The sequence below is a fragment of the Alligator sinensis genome, unplaced genomic scaffold (genome assembly GCF_000455745.1).
Source record: "Alligator sinensis unplaced genomic scaffold, ASM45574v1 scaffold859_1, whole genome shotgun sequence".
Taxonomy (NCBI): domain Eukaryota; kingdom Metazoa; phylum Chordata; order Crocodylia; family Alligatoridae; genus Alligator; species Alligator sinensis.
The window spans coordinates 646,847-657,162 of record NW_005842656.1 but is presented as its reverse complement, the minus strand read 5'-3'; the positions used below and the strand labels follow the sequence as shown (position 1 = coordinate 657,162).

General features: G+C 67.3%; 1 protein-coding gene across 5 annotated transcripts; it reads right to left on the bottom strand.

The window, feature by feature from the left end:
- Window positions 1-6: 6 nt before the first annotated feature.
- On the bottom strand, window positions 7-7,246 carry LDB1 (LIM domain binding 1). 5 transcript variants are annotated; one of them, XM_025215621.1, is made up of 11 exons: window positions 6,651-6,898; window positions 5,873-5,917; window positions 5,480-5,668; window positions 5,282-5,357; window positions 4,943-5,045; window positions 3,906-4,078; window positions 3,352-3,474; window positions 2,996-3,079; window positions 1,626-1,749; window positions 1,232-1,380; window positions 7-306 (listed from the first exon to the last, which is right to left on the bottom strand). In XM_025215621.1, exons 1-11 carry the CDS (start codon window positions 6,668-6,670, stop codon window positions 76-78), a joined length of 1,317 nt encoding a protein of 438 aa, XP_025071406.1. In that variant the 5' UTR covers window positions 6,671-6,898; the 3' UTR covers window positions 7-75. The 5 variants fall into 5 exon arrangements, with proteins under 5 accessions (XP_025071406.1, XP_025071407.1, XP_006033786.1 ...); XM_025215622.1 differs by having other exon boundaries at window positions 76-306; window positions 1,238-1,380; window positions 6,651-6,902; XM_006033724.3 differs by lacking the exon at window positions 5,480-5,668 and having other exon boundaries at window positions 76-306; window positions 1,238-1,380; window positions 6,651-6,894.
- Window positions 7,247-10,316: the final 3,070 nt, after the last annotated feature.

Genomic DNA, 10,316 nt, shown 5'->3' with positions numbered 1-10,316 from the left:
CAGTCACTCTCCTTTGCAAACGTACAGGTAGATCGGTTGGGACTCAGTCCGCGGGCGCCGGGCCGGGCCGGGCCGTTACTGGGACGCCTGCGAGGTGGGGCTCTCCGCCTTGCTCTCCTGGCTGGAGGGCGGCTTGCTGTTCCAGGGGCTGTTGGCGCCCAGGGCGGGCGAGTTGTTGAAGCTGTCCTCGTCGTCGATGCCGTTGGCCGCGTCGAACTGCGTGTTCTCCAGCCGCGTGATGAGCCGCTCGTCCTCGTCCCCGAACTCCCCGCCCATCAGCGTCGGCTCGCCCACCACCATCACATCCTGAAAGGGGAGACGGTCCCGAAACATAATCGAGGCAGAGGCGAGCCCGGCCCTCCGAGGCCTTCCCAGGCCCCCCCGCTTGGCGCTGGCAGCCGCCGCCCTCATGGCCCCTCAAGAGCTGGCAGCGCGCCTCCCAGCCCAGCCCGGGGCAAATGCAGAAGAGAAAGCACCGGGGGCTTATCCCCGACTGTCTTTCGCCGGGCAAGGACTGGTCACTGCACAAAACTAGGAGGCAGGTCCTTTAAAACGAACACCGGGACTTGCTCTTCCACCCAGTGGGGCATGAAAGAGGGGAGCTCGTGGCCCCCAGGTGCGTTGGAAGCTGAGAGATCAGCCAGATTCATGTTGGACGCGTGCTTGGAGGAAAGGGGCATGGGTTGCTGTTGAGCAGGGAGTGCGGGGAAGTTGCTGGGGGCATCCGTGAACTGCATCAGGCATGCCCGTGGCAGGACGGACCTGGGTCTGACCCAGCACAGGGCAGCTCCGTTCTTAGGTCCTGGACCTCAACTGCCTCCACGGACCTGCCCCGCTGGGACAGGGCATCTCAACTGCCCCTGCAAGGGGACCCCATGCGGGGGGTTCGCCAGCTGGGCCCGGTCTCCCTGCGCCCCTCTCCTCCCGGGGTCCCTGCTCTAGCGCCAGGTGCTGGCACTGCCAACCGTGCCCACAGTTGAACCCCAGGCAGCAGGGACTGGGTACGCTTAGGTCCACGCGGGCACGAGCGAGCCCAGCAAGCCCCATCACCCCGTGGGGGCACGGGGAGGGGTCGGGGAGCGTAGAGCCTTGCTATTCATCCTTGCAGGGAGAGGCCGTCCCTGCCCACGAGGCTGGCCACGAGCCTACCAGGCCCCGTGCCGCCACGGGCAGGAGGGAGAGGGCTGCGCCGGGGCCAGGAAGGAAGAGAGAATGGAAAGGGGATGCTTACAGGTACCTGACTGGAGAGGGCGAAGGTGCTGGCCGGGCTCTTCTTCTTGCTGTTGCTGTTGTTGGTGTTGCCCCCGCCCGAGCTCATGGTGCTGCCCCCCGACATCTTCCGTTTCCGGCGCTTGCTGGGCTGCTGCCGCGCCGGCTCGGCTGGGGGCACACGTCCGGTTACTGCCCCCGGCCTACACCTGCTCCACTGCTCTCCCTCCCACCCTGCCCAGCACCACCGAGCGGGAAGGGCTAAGGACTCTTCACCGGGGACTCGGTGGCAGGGCTGGGAATGGTACCTGGGCGCCCGGGCAGGCATGGGCTCAGCCCCCCCACCCCCGGCTCCAGGCAGAGCCAGTGCGCTGGGACACCCCCCACATAGATGGGGAAGCAGGCGGGGCCCTCACCAGGCGGTGCCACCATCCGCTGCCACTTCTGGAAGAGACAGGTCTTGAGGCAGTCGCGTGGGCTGAGGCTGTAGGTCTTGTGCCGCGACATCAGCTCCTGCATGGGCTCGAGGATCACGCAGAGCTGTGGGAGGAAGGGGTCAGGCTCGGCCATGCACGGCGTCCAGGGGCACGGTGGGGAGGCCAGAGCCCACCGCGGCCCCAACACCCTCTTGTTCCTGCCCAGCGGCCGCCCCGGGTGGACCAGGTGAGATGCTGATTTGCACGTCTCGTCAACAGGCAATGACTCCTTTGCATGACTTAGCCCCACAAGCCCTTCTCCACATCCCCGCCCAGCAGCTGCATCACAGGATCATGGAGTCCGGGAGCCGCGGGGGTGTGCAGGGAGCTGCACGGTCACACCCAACCCCAGCCCGGCTTGAGGCAGGATCAGCCCCGTCCAAACCAGCCCAGATAACCCCTGCGTCCGACCTCGGTGCCGCAAGACAGTCACCCCTGACAGCCCCAGGCATCGCCCCCGCCCCGGGATACAAGGGGGCCGCGGCCACCATTGGCCTGCTGCTGCCAGGGGGGTCGTGGGCGCTGCAGAGAGCCCAGGCCCAGGCTGTGCCCCCGCTGCAGAGGAAGGCAAAACCCCCCAGGCTGCCCAGTCTGAGCAGGGGGGAAATCCCTTCCTGCCCCAGTGCAGCATGGGGCTGAGCCTGAGGGTGGGGGGAAGACCCTCCTGCCAGGGCCCTGCGGGGTCGGTGCCAGCAGGAGCATTGGCACAGCCCAGCCCCAGCCCCAGCCCGGGCTGCAGCACCCAGCACCTCTGGGGGAGCTTTAAAAACACCCAGACACACGGAGCAGAAAGGAAAAGGGGGAGCATCCTGCACCCCCAGAACCCGGGTACCCCCCACAGCAGAGCACAGGCATCGCTGCACCTGGATCCTCCCCCACCAGCGGCTGCCCAAAGCTGCATTTAGAGCAACAGCTCCCATGGCACCGCTCTGTGCCCCCCACCCTGGGGCTTGGCGCTAAGGGGCCAGGCAGACTCTGAGCTCCAGGACGGCAGCCAGAGACTGGAGGCCTCGAGCTGCCCCTGCCAGGACCCAGAGCTGCAGCCCCCAGAGCAGCCCAGACGCCTCAGGGCCTCTGCCACGGGACAGGGCTCTCTCCAGGGGACTTCTCCACTGTGCTTGGGCCTCTGCCCTCTGCCAGCCTGCTCCGTCGCCCGGTGGCGGCTGGGGCAGCTCCTTCCCTGCATGGGGGGGCAGGTTGGGCAGCCACAAGTTCAGCCCGTGCCAGTCTTGGCTGGGGTCCGAAGACGTGGACGGAGAACCGGGGTTTCTGGCAGCCCGCCCCGCTTGCCCTCCCCATCCCACACTCACTCGGAGGTAGTTGAGGGTGGAGTTGGAGAGCCCGCAGCGCGTGATGTTCTTGGACAGCTGGTCCAGCATCTGGGGGTCCTGCGCCTGGGGGCAGACAGCGACACATCAGCCCCCAAGCTGGGAACAGCGGCTGCGTCCCCCCACTGCCAGCTCTGCCCAACCCATGCATGCAGGAGGCTGAGACCCTTTAGCCAGACTCTCCCGAGCCCCCTGGCCCAGGGTAGACAGCCCAGCACCCCCCCCTCCCTTTCCCACCCTGTGGGAGACACGTGAATGCCACAATGTGCACCAGGTGTGGGCTCCCTCGGCACATGGCAACCGCCCCTGCATGTGCGTGTACACGTGTGTGCACTCACGTGCATGGCGAGGATGCTGCGGGGGATGAGTTCCCGGTGCTGCCGGATGCTGAAGTGCCACGTCTTTATCCTCATCATGTCGTCGAACATGAACTCCAGGTAGAGCCGCCCCTCCACGCACACCTGTGATGAGGCCCCGTCATGCCGGCACTGGAGACCACCACCGTGCCCCTTCCCCGCACTGCCCACCCCCAGCCCAGGGCCTGGTAGGTCACCTTCCGCAGGGCATCACGGCCTGTGCAGTGCGAGGGGGATGCCAGGAGATGAGATGCCATGTGCGGCACCCGCCAGACGGGCAGGCACAAGCCAGCTCCCGGTGCCTGGGCCCACGGGTCGTGACCGCTGGCACTTGAGCCCATTGGCGCAGCAGGCCGGGGCATAGATGGTCACAGGATGGGGTGCCCAGGCTGGCAAGGGCAACCTCCACTCACACAAGTGCCAAAGAGCAGCTCTAAGGAAGTCCTGAGGACATGGGGGCAGGTCAGTCCCGGGGCCCCTGGAGGAGGAGGGCAAGTGGCGGTGGCCACGGGAGGCCGTGCAGCCATGACCCCTACCTGGGTGAACATGGGCTTGCCGTGCTGGGTCACCATGGTGCACTGGTCACAGTCGAGGGACACGAAGTTGTTGTGGAAGGATTCCTTGGGGTGTTTCAGCACATAGTACAGCTCCGTGGCGCCCCCCTCGAAGATGCTGCGGAAGTAGCGGGGGATCAGCGTCCGGCCGATTGCTGCAGGCGGGAAGGGAAAACGGCGTCAGCCACCTTCGCCCCAGAGCCAGCCCCACCAAGCGCTCCCCGGCCAGGGGACATGAGAACATCAGAGCTGCCGTGCGCGGGGTCAGACCCCGGTTCGTCCTGCCCAGTCTCCGGTGTCACGCGGGCAGAGGGTGGAGGAAAAGTGACTGGGTCTGACCCTGCTCCTCTCTCCTGCAGTCTTCAAGGTCCAGGCAGGTCCGATGCAGAGGCCGTGCCCCGCGCTTCCTGCTCAATAGCGACTGATGCCCCTTTCCCTCAAGCACGTGTCCGATCTCTCCTCCTGTCCCCCCTCCAACATCTCTTGTCTAAGCCGACCAGGCCTGGCCCCATCAGTCTCCCCTCACATGGAAGTCCCTCCACAGCACTCATCACCCCTGTTGCCCTTCTTTGAACCTTCTCCAGCTCCTCTAGATCCTCTTGGAGGCGTGAGACAGGCAGGGGGCATCTGCTGCCAGGACAGCGGGGCAGTCCCCCTCCTCCCCGGGGACACCAGGCAGGGTGAGGCCGGACCTCTGCTCTGCTTTCTCCGCTCTGCTTTGGGGTTTGCTTTCCAGGCCTCTGTCCCCAGGGCACCCAGCATCTCCAAGGTGCCCATCAGGTGGGTCTCTGAGCAGCCAGCTGGTTCTCCTTACCAAGCCTGTCTCCGTGCCCATGCTGGGGCTATACAGCAGATCCATGCAGTCCCAGACCACACAGCCACGGACCCACAGACCCGGGGGAAGCTGGGGGCCCGGCCCTGGGGCAAGACAGCCCTTAGCCCTTGTGCAGCGTCAGCCTTCGTGGGGCCGGCTCCAGGATGACCCGCGAGGACCGAGAGGCCGGCGGGGGGGCACTCACTGTATCTCTTTGGTCCATCCTCCAGGCAGAAGGTGATTGTGAGCATGGCATCGTCCTCGAAAAACTCGGTGGTGAAAGCGTCCCACCACAGGTTGTCGCACTCCTGGGTGGAAAACATGGTGGCATCTGGGCATGGCCAGGCCTCCGCACCCCTGGCTCAGGAGCCCAGCTGAGCACACGAGGAAGGGGCAGGGTCTCCCAGGGGCTGGGCACCAAATACCACCCTTATGTCCATCTTGGCACCCCCTCTGCCCCAGCCAGGTCCTACTCTGACCTCCCTATGTTGCCTGGGCCCCCAAGACCCTCACCCAGGGTCCTGACCCCTTCCCAGGCCCACACCTCTGTCCAGTTCTGCAGTCGCTTGTTGAGCTCAAATATCCGGTAGTCGGTCTGGTTCCCGTACGGCGTGTGCCTCCTGCCGGGAGAGCGCAGGGTGCCGTCAGAGCCAGGCGGGGGGCAGGCGACAGGCCCTGCGCCCCCCCAGCAGCCCGGGCACAGGACGCTTAGTCTCCCAGCTGCGCCAGCCCAGCCGCGTACCCGTGGGGCTCAGGGCTCTGTCCCTGGGGCCGAAGGGGCTGTGTGGGGGCAGGACGGCCCTGCCTGCCCCCCTGCAAATTGGACACCAGCACCAGGGGCGTGCCCAGACCCCGAGGTGCCCAGGCGGATGTATGGTGCTGCCCCCCCAGCCAGCACAGGGGGCAGGAGCTGAGGAGGCATCGGCAGCTGCTGCATGGACACAACAGGCGTGTGCCACCACGAGCGTGACAGCACCCAGCAGGGGGCAGCTGTGCCCACACGTATACACCACGCGGGCACACGCTCCTCCGAGCACCCAGCAGGGAGGCAGCTCCCTGCACACACACACACATGCACACGCAGGGCTCAGCTGCCAGGCCTGTGCGTGCCTCCCCCACCGCAGCTCCTACTTACCCGATGCCAGGCTCCAGGTACGTCGGCGGGTACATGGGTGTGGGACTGTGGAGACACAAGCAATCACGAGGGCGCTGGACCTGACCCGATGGGCACCAGCACTGGGGCCGGGGGGGCGCTCAGGGGAATAGAGACCAGGGAACTGAGGGGACTCTCCATCACTGCAGGGTTCAAGGAGAGGCAGGACGGGCACTGGGGGGGGAGGATCCAGGTGCAGCAATGCCCATGCTCCGCTGTGGGGTGTCCTGTGCTGGTTGCTCCCCCCCACACCCCTTTCTATTCCATGTGTCGGGGGGTCGAAGCCTCCCCCTGAGGCAGCCTGGGCTGGGGCTGGGCTGTGCCAATGCTTCTGCTGCACCAACCCCGCTGGGTCCTGGCTGGAGGGTCTTGCCCCCGCGCTCAGGATCAGCCCCACGCTGCACTGGGGCAGGAAGGGCTTTCCCCCCTGCTCAGACTGGTGTGCACTGGGGGGTTTTGCCTTCCTCTGCAGCGGGGGCACGGCCTGGCCTGGGCTCTCTGCAGCGCCCACGACCCCCCGGCAGCAGCAGCACGTTGATGCCTGCAGCCCCCCTCTATTGCGGAGGCAGGGGCGATGCCTGGGGCTGTGTCGGGGCGACTGTATCGTGCATCTCTGAGGTTGGACACGGGGTTTGTCTGGGCTGGTTTGGACGGGGCTGATCCTGCTCAGGACTGGACGTGGCCCTGCGGGTCCCTGCCCGCCCCGTGGCCCTGGCACTCTACGACCGCATGACGCCTCCCCCTGCGCAGCCCCACTCACCCCACATCTCGATCCAGCATGGTGCCTGGGTGGAAGGGGGGGAAGGCGTTGCCGTTGGGGGGCTCCTTTGGCGAGTACAGCTTGAACGACTTGGAGGAACAGCCTGGGGGAGAGACGAGGGGCAGGTCAGCGCAGCTTGTGGCCCCGAACCCCGGCAGCACAGAGGGACCAGCCCCACGGAGCCCCCCCAAGACACTCTCCTGGCAGGTGCCAACCCCACTTTCTGCCTCCCCCAGCCAGGATCGGGGCCCGGCCCCTCCCACCCGGCGCCAGCCCAGCCCCCAGAGAGCCCAGCGCCGATCCCAACCCGGCCTCTCTGGAGCCGCCGTGTCTGGGCAGCGCTGGCGTCTGAGCGCGACGGGGCTGGAGCTGGTGCCCTGTGCCCGGGAGCCAGCCAAGGGCCCACGATGGTGGGCGGGGGGGGGGGGCAGCTGCAGCAGGGGCATCACTCTGCTCGCCTCATCACTCGCGGGTCAGTGGGCTGCAGCTATGCAGGGGAGGGGCCCAGTGCCAGCCCTGGCAGGAGCCAGCCTCAGCCTGGTAAAATCAATGCCTCGCAGCTCGCGCAGCCCCCAGCGCCCCCGCACAGGTCTCTGCTGCCCCAGGCTGGGGGTGGGAGTGGGCCTGATCCTGTCCCAGCAGCTCCTGGAACCCCTCCAGCCTCCGGCGCCCGTGTCCCAGCTCTCCGTGGCGCTGGGCGCCCCGCGTGCCATCCCTGCCTCAATTTCCCCACCCGTGCCAGTGCCCGGGGAGCACCCTTGCTGGGCTGTGTCCTTCCTACAGTGGACCCGTGCGGCTGGGGAAGGCCAGGCCTGGCCGGCGGGGAGTTTGTAGCCCCCCCCAGCCCTCGCCCACCTCGAGCCCCACCGCACCGGGACCGGGCACAGCACAGATAGACGAGTCTGCATCGGCTCTAGGTCCCCCCGCAGCAGCTCTGGGTGCTGCTGTCTCCCCCACCCCCAGCTCAGCCCCGTCCAGGGCAGCAGTACGGCACAGCGGCCGGAGCCTGGCCTCTATTCCCAGCTGGGCAAAGAGCAGGAGGCTGGGGCTAGGACGCCTGGGCCCTCTCCCGGCCCTGCAGAGACGGGGGCTAGCGGGTTAAGTGCGGGGGGGCTGGGACCCGGACTCCTGGGGTCTCTCAGCGTCAGGGAACAGGACCGGGGCTCCGGCGACACCGTGCCACCCCACTGCGCGCCTCAGGTTCCCGGCCTCGGGGCGACGATTGTCCCCCCGCTCCGGCAGGGCAGAGGGGCGCTGCTCCAAGGTCGGACACGGGGCTTTGTCAGGTTTTGGGTTTGTCAGGGCGGATCCTGCCTCAGGCAGGGCTCGGACTGGATGCGACCCCGCAGCTCCCAGCCAACGCCGCGGCCCTGGGACTCGCATGCGGCCGAGGGGCCGATGGTGTCTGTAGGGGAAACGCAGCGTCATCACGTTTGAGCATGAAAAGGGACAGTCCCGGGCAGCCTGCTAAGCTGCACAACAGCTTAAGCGCGGGGGCCGAGGGGGAGCGGAGCCGACGCTGGGTCCAACCCCTGCGCTGCCCGGGCGCGCCGGGGGAGAGCGGCTTTCCTGAGCAAAACAGGGGAAAGCAGGGGGGCGGCAGCCACCAACGCCCTGCTGCTGCCGGGGGTCGTGGGCACTGCAGAGAGCCCAGGCCAAGCCATGCCCCCGCTGCAGAGGAAGGCAAAACCCCCCAGTGCAAACCAGCCTGACCGGGGGCAATCCCTTCCTGCCCAGTGCAGCATGGGGCTGAGCCCGAGCGCGGGGGCAAGACCCTCCAGCCAGGACCCTGTGGGGTTGGTGCCAGCAGGAGCATGGGCACAGCCCAGCCCCAGCGCCTCTGGGGGAGGATTAAAACCCCTCGACACGTGGAGCAGAAAGGTGGGGGCTGTTCCAGCAGCACACGTCGTGCCGCTTTGCTCACACATGTGAAGCCGTGTTTGGAGAGGAATCGCCGGGCCCGTAACAGGCACAAAACCGGCTTGGAAAACCAGCTTTTAGGAGTGAAGCCAAATGGCCCGAGAGGTTCTGGGCGCGGAGAGCCCGAGACAGACGGGGGCAGAGAGCCAGGGTGGCACTGAGACCCGACCGCGCCATCCCGGCCCCCAGGTCCCGGCGGGGTGCTCCCTGCAGGCCGGGCCAGGGGGGCCGAGGGGAGCACCCGGCCGTGCCACCAGCTCAGCGCTCGGACGGGACCCGCTGCACGAAGCGGCTGCCTGCCGCGGCCAACTGGACCCGGGTCTGTGCCGGGAGCATCCCCCAGCGCAGGGCACCAAACCTCCCTGCACAGACACATCCTCGAGGGTGGCGGGGACCGACCTGTACTCCAGGTTAGCCCTGGACCCTCCCCAAATACCACCGCCACCCCCTTCCCCTGCATAATCCACTGCTCTGCTTTCTGCCACCTGCCCTCTGCTGCTCTCCTGTCCGCTCCCTCCCTGACCTCCCACGTGTCACACACGCAGAGACTGCCTGTGCCACTTGTCAGACGTGTGCCACAGGTTGGCTGGCCCTGCTCCAGACAGCAGTGCTCCGTGGCATGCAGCTGCCGCAGCCCCCCGCCCCCATGCAAGGTATTTCAGGTCAAACAAAAGCCACTTTAGTAGCGAGCCCCCTCCCTCCCCCCGGCGTCTGCTCTCACCCGTGCACAGGGGTCACCCCGGCCTGGCACACCCAAGGACCCTGCCCTGGGCAGCCTCCTGCCTCCCAGACCCACGCACCACCCAGCACCGTCTCCCCGCTGCATCCCCTGCACGAGCCCTGGGACATTCGGGACATTTCCAGCAAGGCAGCGCCGGGCACAGCTGGTAGCACGTGCCTCTGCACCTGCCCGGAGAGGATCCTGGGAGGATCGGGGCCCTGGGTCCCTCCCGGTCCAGGCTCCCCTCCTGGGCACCACTCGGGCTGGGGCAGCCTCTCCCCTGGGGATTCCCATTCCAACGGGTCTCGCTAGTGCCCGGGCAAGGAGTCCCGTCGCACCCGTCCCCAGGGTCACAATAAACCTGCTGCTGGTCTGAGCCTTCCCTGGGGCCTGGGGCTTCCTGCTCCCCCGGGACGCACCGCCAGCTCCCTGCAAGCTCAGGAACACACGCATGTGCACACGCGCGCCCCTCTGCCTGCATCAGCCCAGGAACGCCTATGCACCTGTGCACACACACATCCACACACATGCGTGCACACCCCTCTGCCTGTATCAGCCTCAGGAGTGCAAAGACACACACACACACATCCCTTTACCTGTATCAGCCTCAAAAACACACAAGCAGACACGCATGCACACACCTCCCCCCCCGCCTATATCAGCCTGATGAACACCCTCCACCCCAGCACTGGGACGCCGGCTCCAACACCCCCTGCACCCCTGCGAGGGCACTGCCCAGCCCCAGCAGATGCAAACAACGCATCGCCATTGCGGGCGGCTGCGGCCAGGCCCCCCACGCTTGGAGCAGGCCGGAGACGAGGGGCCGGGGTGCAACGGGGGGCCAAATGCCTGGGGCCGCTCCCACGGTGCATGCCTCTTGCAGGCAGCTACGCACTTGGCCGGGGGGAGCCAGCATCAGGGTCTGGCCCCATTGCTCTGACTCCCCCAGACCGGCTGGGGGTCAGGGTGGGCCAGCCCCCGCTGGAACCCAGCCCCCCCACGGCCCAAGGCAGTCGCTCCCAGCC

Bases quoted from the DNA above. Each gene is read 5' to 3' on its own strand.
- LDB1 (XM_025215623.1), bottom strand. From the start codon at position 7,096: ATGCCCCTGCTGCAGCTGCCCCCCCCCCCCGCCCACCATCGTGGGCCC. The intron at 5,918-6,650 runs GTGAGTGGGGCT...GTGTCTCCACAG, and splicing joins ATGCTGGATCGAGATGTGGG to TCCCACACCCATGTACCCGC. The intron at 5,358-5,872 runs GTAAGTAGGAGC...CTCTCCCGGCAG, and splicing joins TACCTGGAGCCTGGCATCGG to GAGGCACACGCCGTACGGGA.